The sequence below is a fragment of the Euprymna scolopes genome, chromosome 2 (genome assembly GCF_053919585.1).
Source record: "Euprymna scolopes isolate OS-2025 chromosome 2, ASM5391958v1, whole genome shotgun sequence".
Taxonomy (NCBI): Eukaryota; Metazoa; Mollusca; class Cephalopoda; order Sepiida; family Sepiolidae; genus Euprymna; species Euprymna scolopes.
In genome coordinates this window covers 192,949,887-192,964,645 of record NC_136483.1, presented here as the reverse complement: position 1 = coordinate 192,964,645, position 14,759 = coordinate 192,949,887, and the positions used below count along the sequence as shown (strand labels likewise).

At 36.2% G+C, this 14,759-nt stretch overlaps 1 protein-coding gene across 1 annotated transcript in view; it reads right to left on the bottom strand.

Moving 5' to 3' along the window:
• Positions 1 to 14,759, bottom strand: part of LOC145300498 (amyloid protein-binding protein 2-like) — a 70,329-nt gene that overhangs the window by 6,927 nt on the left and 48,643 nt on the right. Inside the window, exons 10-11 of the mRNA XM_080144489.1 lie at positions 5,259 to 5,383; positions 5,033 to 5,118 (exon numbers count right to left, since the gene is read on the bottom strand). Of these exons, the coding sequence (XP_080000615.1) occupies positions 5,033 to 5,118; positions 5,259 to 5,383 (211 nt within the window). The remainder of the gene's footprint in view (positions 1 to 5,032; positions 5,119 to 5,258; positions 5,384 to 14,759) is intronic.

Sequence of the window (14,759 nt, the reverse complement as noted above, 5' to 3'; positions counted from 1 at the left end):
TTTACCCATGATTGGCAGTTTGGTTTTAAGATTTGTCCTATGGTAGTTTTTGTTTGTTTCTCTAGTAAGAATAAAGATTCTAGAAGAGTGAGAGATGGTTTGGTTTGTTGAGATATATATATATATATATATATATACTAGCGGGAGTACCCGGCATTTGCCAAGTGTTTGTAGGTGTGTGTGTAAGGGAGGGGGGGAGTAAAGTAAAGAATAAGCAAATTAATAACCCTGTTGCAATAATAAAAATAAAACGACGTTAAACTTCCCAAAAAAATCGGGAAAAAAAAAAAAAAAAAAAAAAAAACATCGAACAAAGTTAAACTTCTTTAAAAAAGAAATCGGAAAAACAAAAAGCAAAAATAAGGGAAAAAATGATGAACGTGGTCGGAAAAACAAAAACAAAGAAACAGTGAAAAGCGAAGTACAAAACGAAAGAAAACAAATAATGTATTATATGTAAAAAAAAAAAAAAAAAAAAAAAGGAAAGAATCCCTTCTTTTTTTTTTTTAGTGTATAAATGTTGGGGGGAAAAAAATGGTAATTTAGCAACGTAAAAATAAGTGTGGAATAAGAATTAATGTTTGTGGGAATGTCGCTATTGGTTAATTCTGTGGTGCATGTCACTCAATAGGAAGCATCGAATGGAAAGGCACAGTGAAATTCTATTCCAGTTTTTTAAGCAACTACAAAGTACAGAAAACCGAAACCGGCATTCGTTTGTAACTGTCCCTTGTGAACGATCACGCAATGGTGTAAATGGGTGGCGGGGGAAGGAGGAATTTATTAGAGAGAAAATATTTTACTACTTCCAGTGATTTTAACCGATTTTGGCAGGGAACTCTCAGCAGAAAAAATAAAGGAATGTACGATTATCGAGGAAGTGGAGAGGGAATATGCCTATAACACACCTAAGATATTGTGCTGCAGTTTGTGCATATTACATTTGCATGAAATAATCCTATTAAGGTCAAAATCAGAGGGGAAAAAATAAGTTCATTTTATATATATATATATATATATATATATATATATATATATATAGAGAGAGAGAGAGAGAGAGAGAGAGATATGTATGCTTAAATGACATACTTTGTTGTTGTTTTTTAGTCGTGCGTGTCTGATCTTTGTTCCTCCATATCCATTCTCTCAAATTTGTTTTGTGTTGTGACTCTTGATCTGGAGGTTGAGCGTGATCTGTTTATTTTGCTTTTTATTTCCTTATTGGGCGAGGTTTTGTGGGGTTCTTTTGGGGTTGTTTCTATAGGTGGTGTCGTTTCTTGAAATTTTAAGAGTTTTTTGGGGTTGGGTTTTAGTTTGGGAGCTTTGTTCTGTTTTGATTATAATCTTTGTTTTATAGTCTTTGCTTTCTGTGATGATTTGTTTCATAGTTTTTTTTTTAAATCTTCCACTAGTTCTTTCATTTCATTGATCACTTTTGTGAAGACTTCGATTTTGATGTTGGAAGAATTTGTTTTTGTTGTATCATTATTTAGTTCAGAGGTAGACTGTATGTTTATTTTTGTTATATCAACATATTTTGTGTTTTCTGCAAGGATTATGGGCTTCTTGAAAAGTTATATTCTTTGTGTATTTTATTTTAAGAAATTTTTTTATTTTTTCCATTTTTGGTGTTCCGTTGAATTTACATTATGGTTTTGATGACAGTTAATGCATTTTGGTTCTTTTTGACATTGTATATCTCATTATCTCCACATCTCATGCAGATTGGGGGTCTCTATGGTGTCCATAGCATTGGCAATTATGACACTGAGTGGATTTGAGATGTAAACTTCAGTATTTATTTTTCATATCCTATTTTTACATTGTTAGGGATTTGGTGAGTGTCAAATGTTAGGATGTATGCATTTGTGCTGATGGTTTCACTGTTTTTAAAAAATTATTTTTACGTTAATGACGTTTTTGTTTTTTAGATTGTTTTTGAATTCTTCTAAGGGGCACAATAATAGTTCAGGACTCCTGATCATGGCTTTGCTAGTATTCAATGTTTTATGTCTGATAGGATTCTTTCTATTTTGAATGGAGACATTTTAGTAATTGGCTCTCCTTCAATTGCTTCGATAACAATGTATGTAGGGAAAGTTTTGTTCTTGTTTTCGGCGTCTAAGTTTGTGAGGTCAGCGATTTCATAAGGTTTCTTTTTTTTTTTTAAGGCTTGTTGTAGGCCATATTGGAAGTCTATTGATTTTTCATCTCTCGTGCTCCCCACCCACCTTGGAGCCCTATATAGAAGGTGTGGGGGAGAAAACCCATTTGTCCCAACAACAGGGATACAGGAAGAGTATACTCTTCTCACTGGTGCACCTGTATTTCGTCCATTTTCATTAAAAGTTTTAGAGCCTCTTTTTAGTAAGGACAAGCCGCGCGTGCGTGATCCCACTCTGGTACTGCATGTGGGATAGTGCCACAAAAAATAGTGAAAAAATGATGAATGTGAGAAGTGTGAAGGGCCAAAGTTGCTTTTACATTTTCGCCAAGTTTCAGAAAAATCTAATGGATGAGGCAAAAGTTATGGGGCAAAAAGTGTCATTTTTTGCAATTTTGGGGCATTTGTGAATCCCAGTGAAAATGGACAAACGGTGCAGTTTCAGGCCTTAACACATGTATATTTGAATTCAGCACCATGGAAAACCACTATATAGACATACATATCAAGTTTTGAGTAATATGAAAAAAGAGCTCCAAAAAGGCATGTTTTTTTTAGCCCTAAAAGTCCCATAGGGATGCGAACCAGAATTTTGCCAGGGTTACCCATACTGAATGTATATTAAGAACAATGGCTTCCACATTTTGGCCAAGTTTCAGGAAAATCTAATGGATGGATCAAACACTATGGGGAAGAAAGTGTTATTTTTTATCTTTTTTGATCCCCTGGAGATGCCGAATCCGAGTGTAAATGGATAATAGTGCAGTTTCAGGCCTTAACACATGTATGACCACCGTGAAAAATCACTACATAGTCACATATATCAAGTTTTTATTGAGAAATATGAAAAGAGCTACAAAAAAGGGCGTTTTTTAGTACTAAAAGTCCCTGGGGACGTGAACCAGAATTTTGACAGGGTCACCCATACTGGATTTATATTAAGAACAATGGGCTCCACATTTGAGCCAAGTTTCAGAAAAATCTAATGGATGGATCAAAAGTTATGGGGCAAAATGTGTCATTTTTGCCCATTTTGGGGCATTTTTAACTTCTTTTGAGCCCCTGAGGACGCAACGGGAATTTTCGTTAAAATTTTTTTCTTACCGTGCACAACTATTTAATGAAATACAATTTGTGGCAAAATTTCAGGAAAGACTAATGGACGGTTATCTGGAAATTGTCTGGAATAACGAACACACAGACAGATGCTACTGAAAACATAGGTCCCTCTCCGATAAATTGGGGTACCAATATCAGTTTCTTAGTCGTGTTAGATCCATTTGTTCAGCAAGTTGATTGACGCATGAGCCATTGCTTACTAAATCTGTATTGTATAATGTGGGGAGCGTGAGTCTATTTTCTTGTTATGTTTGCCAGATTTAGAGCTGGACGTGACCAGCCGATTACTTGGAGCGTGCCTCTCCGACCGCCCGTCTAGCCAACATAAGGACCCAAGTGATGTGTTGGGAAGGAGAACTAACTCATTTCTATTCTCTACAACCCTCAACCACTAGGATTCCGTTCCAAGATATCACAGGTCGCCACCCACGGCAAACAGGTGGCCCCATTGAGGGACTTTTACCCTCTGGTTAAGGGGTGGGGGGCAGTCTGTGTATTCTAATGTCCTACCGATGGCGTTGAAACTATTTTGGGGATATTATGTATTGAATACATTTTTTTTTATGTTTGAAATTTTATTTTTATTCAAATTTTATTTTTTATACTTTCATAAATATATATTATATAAATTAAAATTCAAATTTGTTAAATTATAAAAAAAAAAATGCATTTTCATAATTTCATAAACATGTTTTATAAAATTTAAAATAAAACAAGTGAAGCATGCATGGTCCCCTGTGAGTGCACAGTGAATCAGGCATAAAAAAAATTAAGTTGAGTATTTTGCCCCCACTCCCCACATTTAGCCCCAAAAGTAAAAATCCTGGTAAAATGAACAAATGGTGCAGTTTTAGGCATTAACATATATAAATTTGAATTCTGCACCATGCAAAAAAAAAAAAAAAAAAAAAAAAAAAATTGTCCACCCCCACCATTTAGCTCCAAAAGTCCCCAAGGCCTTAACATATTTAAATTGAGTTCAGCACCATGTAAAACTGCTAAATAGACAGAAACAGAAAATTTTGGACAAATATAGTTAAAGAAAAAAAAAAAAAAAAAAAAAAAAAAAAAGGCCCAAAAATGGAGTGTTTTTATTAGCTCTAAAAAAGCCCCTGGGGCACACCCAAGAGTTATCACGAAGTATAAACAAACAATTATATAGAAATGAATTAGTTACAACTTTTCAGAAAGTTTTATAAAAATCCAAGGCATCACTTTTTTTAAATAAGCACAAAAGTGTCAATTTTAACCATTTTAACCCAAAAGGCATCTCTAGGGGGGCAACTGGAGGTTTCCTGGAAAATCCGTCCTGTCACTTTTTTTTTACTCATATCATGTTTAATTTTTGTGCAAAATTCTTTAAAATTCCAAAGCATAGTTACTGAGAAAAGTGTGAACGGACAAGGGTGAATTTACAGGTCCATCCTCCTTTGTCGGGGGACCAATAAAAACTTCTATTTTTAAAATTTTATTAGAAGTGCAAATAGAAACTAGCTGGGTTATTTTTATGATATATTTTTCAATAATGTCATTTTTTTTATATTTTATTTCAATAAATTGCTTCACCATAGAAATATAACAATAAAAGTGAAGGAACAGATTTGCCTTGTCACCATTTCTGGTAGAAGCCACGCCAGAAGTTAGGAAATATACATTAGCTGATTATAAATAAAAAAAATGTTAGCATTTAAGTTTTTTGAAAACAAGAAAGAAAAAAAGAAATAAAAAAAAAAATATATATATATTTACCTTTGACTCGTTTTGATGAAGACAAAAGTAAGTGATCATTCGGCAAAATCCGAGATAAAATTTCGATGGCTTTTTCAGCATGATGCCTACAAATAGAAGAAATGAAAGAAATTGTGTTTTTACTTCATATTTTCAATCAATCGAAAAGTATCAGAAATATATTTTAAATAAAAATGATGAAATGAAATAGAGTTAAAAAAAAAAAAAAATGGTTTGAAATTCTTACTGTGCATTTCTAAAATTTCCAGAGCTGTATTCATGCACATACGATGCGTAAGCAAGATCTTCATTAGCAATCGCCACATGGAAATTGTTCCCTCCAAACACAGCTTGACGAATATCCAATGCCATCTGGATAAGGAAAAAGAGTAGCAAAATAAATTGAAGGAAGAGGAAGTTATTTATCTAATATATAAAGTAAAGTTTGTTAAATCTTTAGAGTTAATAAAATTTCTTCTTACAAAATCAATGTATTGTTCACAATGTTTGATTCACCAGTTTCTTTTTGTGTAACATTGGTTCATATTATGAAAAAAATTGTTTTTGATTTATTTTTAAAAATTAATTTATTCACCGTAGTTGGCTATACCTATTGTAATGTTAAGCATTTATATTTGTACTGGCTGCTGCTTAGATCAGGATAGATAGCAACATACATAAAAGAGAAAGAGATTGAAAGCGTTTGATTGATTGATTGGTTTTACGGCATATCAACCTATGTGGTCATTTAATGCCGAAGTCCTTTTTTTTTTTAAAACTATTTTTTTATTGGGGGGGGGGGGCTTTTTCAGCCTTTCCTTCCTTTTTTTATAAAATTGAACTAAGAAATTAAATGTTGTATTTATACATGGATGTGGGTGCCTTTAAATTTCCTTAAATTTTCTTATATAAATTTACTTTCCTTAGGTATGCTAGAATATTTGTTGAGTTGACCTTTTCAAAAAGGTCCTCCATATTGCTTTCTGTATAATATAATTTTCTAGTTGGGGCGAGGTCATCACACCCAACTAGGATATGTTTTACTGTGAGTGTCTCCTGGCATGGGATGCACTCTGGCGCCGATTCTCCATTTTATATAAGAATGAGTAAAGTTGGTGTGTCCTATGCGCAGCCGAGTCAGTCGCACATCTTCTCGGCGTGATCTCTTGATGTCCGGACATCGTTCCTTAAGTTCAGGTTTGATTGAGTATAATTTGCTGCCCTCTTGCTGACTCCACCGCAGTTGCCATTTTTCCTGTATGTATGCTTTTATCTGGGGTCTAAGATCAGTATGTGGAATCTTAAAATTGTCAGTTGGAAGGTGAGAAGATCTTTTTGCAGCTGTATCTGCCCTGTCATTGCCTTTGATCCCCACATGGCTGGGGATCCAGACAAAAATAATGTTTTTAGTAGTTGAAAGGATATTGATTTTTTCTATTGATTTTATTGTTAGTGGATTTTCTTGTTTTTGATTTTGTATAGATAATAGGACTGATAGAGAATCTGTGAGAATGATGAAGTTTTTGGTGGTTTCCTCTGAAATTATGTTGAGTGCTAGATCGATAGCTATAGTCTCTGCAGTGAATATAGATGCTTCATTTTGAAGATTTCTCTTCATTGTGGTTTTATGGTACGTTGCTGCACATCCAGTGTGATTGTTGCTTTTAGACCCATCTGTGTAGATAAAGGTGTAGTCTGAATATCGTAATTTTAAATGTTGAAGTTCTTCGTGGTATTCAATAGGGTTTGTGGTAGATTTGGACTTTTTGTTTAGGTTCAGTTTTATTTCTACTTGTTTCATGGTCCATGGGGGTGTTTTAGGCAGTATGAAGTTGTAAATGCTGGAGATTGGAATTTTCGATTCTTCAATGCTTTCCTTCATTCGGAGCCCGAACGTTTTGATAGTTTTTCTTCTCATGTTGAAGAGTTCTTCATATTTAGGATAGAAGGTATATTGGTATGCAGGGTTGTTTGGGCAAGACTTCAGTTTGAATAAATATTGAAGGGCTAACTTTTCTCGCCTTAGATCTAGTGGGGGTTCATGTGCTTCCGTGTATAGACTGTTCACGGGGGAGGTTCTGTATGCTCCTAGGGCCAATCTTAGGCCAGTATGGTGAATAGGGTCTAGGCTTTTTATATATGATGTTCGGGTTGATCCATATATGAAACAACCGTAGTCTAGCTTTGAGCGGACTAGTGCTCTGTAAAGTTTAAGGTGTGTTTCTCTGTCTGCACCCCAATCGGTATGTGCTACCACTCTCAAAAGATTTACAGCTTTGTTACATTTTTTTTTTTCAGATAGTTTATGTGTGGGATGAATGTTAACTTTTTGTCAAATAAAATCCCTAAGAATTTGTACTGGTCAGTAACGGGTATGGGCGTTCCTTCCATGGTTAGGACAGGATCATTATGCATGTTTTTTAGTTTGTAGAAATGCATGCATTTCGTTTTTCTTTTGGAGAATCTAAATCCATTCTCTTCCGTCCATCTCATTACTTTGTTTAAGCACAATTGAAGCTTCCTTTCTATTATAGATATATATCTAGATCTACAGCATATTAGGAAGTCATCCACATATAGGGAGCAATCTACCCCAGCGTTAAGGTTTTTACAATATTGTTAATTCGGATACTGAACAGGGTCACTGACAGTATACTCCCTTGAGGTACTCCATTCTCTTGTTCCTTCAAGTCCGAGAGAGCTGTGCCAACCTTTATTCTGAACCGTCTATTTTTTTAAAATTTTTCAATAAAAATTGGCATTCTGCCTTTTAGTCCAAGCGCCTTCAGATCCCTTGTAACACCGTACTTCCACACAGTATCGTAGGCTTTTTCCATGTCAAAAAACACTGCTGTTAAATGTTCCTTCCTTACAAAGGCTTCTCTGATGAAGGTTTCAAGTCTGACTATGTGGTCTATTGAACTTCGGTTTTTCCTGAATCCTGTTTGAAATTCTGTAATAAGATTCTCTGTTTCCAGGAACCAGATTAGTCTTTTGTTTATAATCCTTTCCATGGTCTTACAAATGCAGCTTGTTAGAGCTATTGTTCTGAAATTCAATGGATCTGAGATGTTACTTGATTGGGATTGGATATTTGAGTTTTCAGATTTGGAGATTGGTATTATTATGGCCTCTTTCCAGGTCTCAGGTACGTTTCCACTGGACCATATAATATTGAAAATTTCAAGTAGGTATTTCATTGAGGTTTCTGGAAGTTTTTTGAGGATTTCATATGGAATTTCATCGGGCCTTGTAGCTGTGTCATGGGATTTGGTTAGCGATTCTTTTAATTCAGGCAAGGTAAGAGGTTGGTTGTATTTTTCAGTATTTTGTGATTTAAATAGAATTTTCTTCTTCTCTTCCTTTTCTCTATCTTTTTGAATTTCTCTGTTTGTCTGTCACATGATGAAATTTTTGATAAATTATCTGCCAGGTTATTGGAAATGTCTTTTTGATCGGTGTATATTTTGTTGCCTTTAGAGATGTGGGATATTGGCGTACTACTACACTTTCCTTCTATTTTCCTCATCATGTTCCAAACTGTTTTCGCCTTGGTATTCACATTAATTTTGGATATATAATTTCTCCAAGTTGTTCTTTTGGATTCCTTTATGATTTGTCTGGCTTTTGCTCTGTTGTTTTTTAAGAAATCCAGATTTTCGCTTGTTGGGTACTTTTTGAATTTTCTCAAGGCAGCTCGTCGAGCTCTGATGGCTTTTCTGCATTCTTTTGCGAACCAAGGTTTGTTGTGATTGTTGGTTTTGGTTGTTTTCGGTATGGTATTATTTGCTATGTTTGTGAGTGTTTTAATGAAGTAGTTCAAATGGTCATTTTCATCTTTCTTTTCGATAATTAATTGGTTTTTGCACTGTTCCTGGAAGTCTTCCCAATCCGCTTTATGTAGGTTCCATTTGGGTGTTTTTTGTTCAGTACTAGTACTTAGACTTTCCAGGATGATTGGGAAATGATCACTCCCACAGGTGTCATTGTGTACTTTCCAATCATAGTCCATATATATGGAAGGATCACATAAGGTAAGGTCAATGGCGGTGAAAGTACCTGTTGCTGGGTACATATAGGTGTAGTTTTGATTATTAAGGAGGCATAGATTATTTTTATTTATTATGTTTTCTATTTCTTTTCCTTTTTTATTTGTTTCTTTACTTCCCCATATTACATTGTGACTGTTGAGATCTCCTAGTAGAAAAAAGGGTTTAGGGAGTTGTTTTATTAACTGAGTTATCTCAGTTTCGTTGATTGTATCTTTTGGAGGGATGTAGATTGAGCAAAGTGTTATAGTTCTATGTAGAGTCACTGAAACTGCAATTGCTTGCAAGGTTGTGTTTATATTTATTTGTCTTTGAGGGACTTCATTCTTCACGAGTATTGATGTGCCTCCAGAAGCTCTGTCCGTATCTTTATGTAGTTGTAAGATGTGTAGTGTTTTATGTTGATGGTATTTTCTTTCAGAAAGGTCTCCTGTAGACAGACAAGTGCTGGGCTCATATTTGTTATTAATAATGTGAGTTCATTTTGGTTTGCTTTTATCCCTCTGATATTCCATTGTAATATTTTGTTCATCATTTGGAATTGTGTTCAACTTCCATCGTCTCCAATCCCTCAAATCTATTTTCTGTTGGAGTCCCTGTTTGAGATATAGATCGGGATCTTTCTTTTCCTGTTTTTGTTTGTTTTTTGTTTTTTTGTCTGGGGGGATTTTTCATTCTTTTCTGGCTTGTGATGTGTTTGATGGTTGTTCGGTTGTTTTTGTAGAAATGGTTTGTGGTTTTGTTTCTTTTTATGGTTCAGTAGTGTCTTTACTTAATATTATCCTTGGATTGGTTGCAGACATTACACTATTCATTTTCCTCATTTCTTCTAATAGTTCTTTCATTTCCTTTATTAGTTTGCTTAGGACATCAATTTTCTTGTCAGTTGTATCGGTTACATGTATATGACCATTTTGATTGTTGATTGGAGTAGTTTTTTTAGTTGCATCTGCATATGTTTTAGTTTCAATGATTTTCCTGGCCTCTGGGTAGGATATATTCTTTATATGTTTTAGTTTGGTCACTACTTTTTCTCTTTTCCATATTTCACAATATCTAGAGCCAGCGCCATGGTTTCCAACGCAGTTGGCACACTTGAAATCTTTTCTGCAGTCAATGTGTGGGCCGCTTTCTCCACATCTTCCACACACTGGTAATCGTGTGCACTGATCTTGATGGTGTCCAAACTTCTGGCACTTGAAGCATTGGAGGGGTTTGAAATATAAATTTCTACATTTATTTTCATATATCCAACTTTCACTTCTTTGGGTATGGTGAGGGAATCAAAAGTTAGAATATATGTATTGGTATCGATTTTCTCACTGTTTTTTTTTATTTGAACTCTACGAACATCTAACACATTCTGTTTCTGCAAGTTTGTCTTGATTTCCTCCAAGGGACGAAGTGCAAGTTCGTGGCTTTTCACTACTCCTTTGCAGGTATTTAGGGTTGGATGTCTGTAGCATTTGACTTTGATGTTTTCAAATAATTTTAGTTTCAATATTTCTTTAGTTTGTTCTTCGTTATGGGTTTCTATTAGCAGGCTGCCGTTAAATTGTTTTTTAATAGACTTTGGTTTTAGAGTTTTAAGAGTTTTTTCAATTTTAAAAGGTGATAGTTTGCTCAAACGAGTTTCCTCCATTGATTCTATTACTGTTACATGATAAGGGCTGTCCCCTTTTCATGTAAGTATAAAAATGGAGAATTTAGTTTAAAATGAAAATGAAATAGCATAGGCGAAATTCGAACCTCGTAATCTGGGTTTAGAAATAGATTACGTGTGAGAATTTAAAAATGTAAAACAAACATTTATTTAGAATATAGATAAATATTTCAAGGAAAGAATGTTAACTATCAAGTTTGTTATGAAATTTTAAATTGAAAGAATGCAGCTTATAAGATAATGTTTTTAACATATTGGATAAATAGGTTACTGAGAAATAGGAAAAGTTTTGGACACGTATGTCTAGGACACGTGAAAGAAGGCACATGTTTTAACGTGTATGACGTCACGGAAAATAGAAAGTTCTAGGAATAGAGAAAAACTTTAGAGAAAACAGTCAGTGAGAAAACTCAGAGAGATTCAGTCGTCTAGGAGCGAGACGTCACTTCAAGAAAAAAATGTGAAACTTTGAATTCTTGATGATGGAATCACGGCCGTGTGACGAAATAAACCATCAAGTGTTTTTTGTAAAGCTCGTCTTGTGTCTTATGATTCTTACAGAAAGGTAAAGTGGAATTGTATTATATATTTGTGTTATATGTCTTTACATACACGTCTCAACATCATCATGTCCGAACTGTCTGAACACTATCCCTTCACTCAAAGAGCTTTTTCTCCTTCTCTTCCATTCTACACAACAAGGAATGAACATTTTCATATATAAGAACCTCTCATAACAGGAACAATCTCTCTAAGTCTCTTACAACAAAAATCTCTCTCTCTGAGTCTTTCAACATCCCTCACTGTAATAAGACTCCTTCTAAGACTCTCTCTCTCAATATATTGTCTAAAGGCAGAATCACATCTCTATTATAGAGCAAGTAATATGGTGAGAATTTTGTCGTTTCGCTCACATGGAACCTAACAGCCGCTAGCATCTGATTCATATATATGTCCCACGACTGTTTATTGTTCCCCATTTTCTTAGCTAATACATCATGGATCGTTCTGTGAAAACGTTCAACTTGACTTCCTTGATTTTATCGTCTCTTCCTCAGAGCTACTGATGTCAGAGACATCAGAGTGGGTTCTCTTTGGGTGGTTGGGTGGTTTTCGGGAGGAATAAGCCATATATTTTGTTTTCTTTTTTCGTCATCTTTGTTCCCCACCCACCTCGGAGTCCTACTTGGGAAGAGCCTGAAGGGAAACCCATTCGCCCAGCCTCCACAGGGATACAATGATGATATAACCGACTTTGGTGGTATCATAATGATTATCTGTTCTCTCTTGATATTGCTATGGGATCTGTAGCAATCCTGAGGGGTTTACAGCCTCGTCATCGATATTCACACCTAATTGATTGACCCTCAGCCACCGTTTTCCATCATATATTAGGGAGTAGGGTTATTATTTGTGGGAGAAGCGCATGTTCCCATGCGGAAATTTTATAGCAAGCCCCACTCTCCCCAATGGTTTACTTCGACTTGCGCAACTGCCATTGCTCAAAGGCAGCATGCATTCCGCAGGTTTAATCGACATAAGTCCAGTTCAAACAGACAGAAGTACATAGAAGCTAGAAGTAACGTTAAGAAAGAAATAGCGACAGCTAAGAGGGAATTTACGGAAACCACGAAAAAACGCATCGAAGCACAAAAACTAGGAACTCGTGACTTCTGGAAAATCTACAACAGTGTAGTAAATAATGGGCAATCAACAATTCCCCCACTAACCAACAATCACGAGGTTCTTTGCTCAGCAACCGACAAGGCTAATATGCTTGCCAGTCGGTTTGCCTAAAACTCCACACTGGACCCTCTAAACCACCCCCTACCTCAATTTCCTATGCGGACAGACGCCACGCTAGACGACCTGAAAATCACCCCTGCTCAGGTGCATGCTATCATAAAAAACCTTGACACTTCCAAAGCATGTGGACCCGACCTCATCCCAGCTGTGCTATTAAAAAAGTGCTCAGCCGAAGTAGCTCCAGTTCTCTCCAAACTCTACAACAAATGCCTTAATGAATCTTGCTTTCCGAGCTGTTGGAAAACTGCTTCTGTAGTACCAGTATTCAAGAATTCTGGCGAAAGAACTGACCCATTAAATTATCGCCCTATTAGCCTCCTCCCACTTTTTGCCAAAATATTTGAGACCTTAATTAACCATGCTCTAGTCCAGCACCTTACAGATGCTAAACTTCTGACCGACCGTCAATATGGATTTAGACAAGCCCGTTCCACGGCAGACATCCTCACTGTAATCTCTGAACGCATATACCATTCACTGGACAAAGCGGGAGAGGGAAGAGCGGTAGCTCTAGATATATCTAAGGCTTTTGACAGGGTATGGCATGAGGGTCTCCTCAGGAAGATTAGATCTTACGGTATCACTGGTAGAATACTTAATGTAATTAAATCCTTCTTAGAAAAGAGAAAAATCCAGGTTGTCCTCGACGGTCGTACATCTAAACAATATGATATAAATGCGGGAGTGCCCCAAGGATCTATCCTGGGACCTCTGCTGTTCCTGATATTCATAAATGACCTCCCCCGACAAGATTGCCTCTGAGATGGGGATATATGCTGATGACACCACACTCTATAGCAGGCACGACAGGAAAACAAACGAACATATATCTAAAGTAATGGCAGAAACACTAGAGGATGACCTCCAATCAGTAGTGGAATGGGGACAAAAATGGATGGTAACGTTCAATGCCACCAAGACAAAACTGGTTTCATTCAATAATTACAAGAAACCTTCTCTACCACCTATAGCAATGGCCAACGACTCTTTATCTGAGAGTACGTCTCTCAAGCTCCTTGGCCTAACGTTCACTGGAAACATGAGTTGGAACAGTTACATCGAGGGCATTGCCAGGGCCGCTGCAAGGAAGGTGGGCTCTCTCTACCGTACTAGAAAACTTTTAACACCCGAAAGTATCCTGTACCTCTATAAGGCCACTATTCGCCCATGTATGGAGTATTGCTGTCATATTTGGGCCAGTGCATCGGCTACTAGTCTCTCGCTCCTTGACAGGGTTCAAAAGAGAGTCGCAAATCTGATAGGCCCTAAACTGGCATCAAAACTTCAGCCTCTGTCCCATCATCGAAACTTTGCATCCCTCTGCCTGTTCTACAAGTATTATAATGGTGAATGCTCTGAAGAACTGCAAGCACTTGTGCCCCCACGACGTGAACACCCTTGACAGACCCGACAAGCTGCAAAATCCCACCCCCACACTGTAGAGATCCCTAGATGTAAAAGATCCTTCTACTCCAGTAGTTTCTTCCCCAGAACTGCTAGACTTTGGAATTCCATTCTGGGTCACTGCTTCCCCAACTGTACTGACATGCATAAGTTCAAGTGCAACGTGAACCAACATCTCGCTGCCCTAATCCCTACATAGTACCCCAGTAGATGTTTCCCCTGATAGTAGTCCCCTACACCAAAGTGGCAATGTGCCTTGTTTGGGGTGAAAATGTAATAAAAAAAAAAAAAAAAAAAAAAAAAAAAAAAAAAAAAAAAAAAAAAAAAAAAAAAATGTGTTGTGTTAGTAGTGAGTTTTTGGAATGGGCAATATATGGTGGGGCTTGGCGTGACTGGCGGATCGGGCCTCTCCGACCGCCATTCTAAAATAAAATAAAAAGGGGAGGGAGATAGGCTGTTGTTTTTGTTTTTGGTTTTGCAGAACATAATTAAGTTTTACAAAAAAAGATCAGAAAACAAAAAAAACGTCAATGTAGGTGCATTTCGTCTCAGGGCAGCCTGATCTGGTAGCACCAGAGATTGAAAGTGGTTATATATATATATATATATATATATATATATATATATATATACATATACACACACAGGGTGACAAAAAAAACCCAAAAAAAACAGGACATTCAATTGTTTTTCTGATCATTTTACAGTCAACGGAGAAAAAAAAGGCCAAAGACCCTAGTATTTTGATGTGATGTTTTGAATATAATAAACTAGTTATGACCAAAGTTTCATTCCAGAAACGGGGCCTAATTAGAGTTGGGGCCAG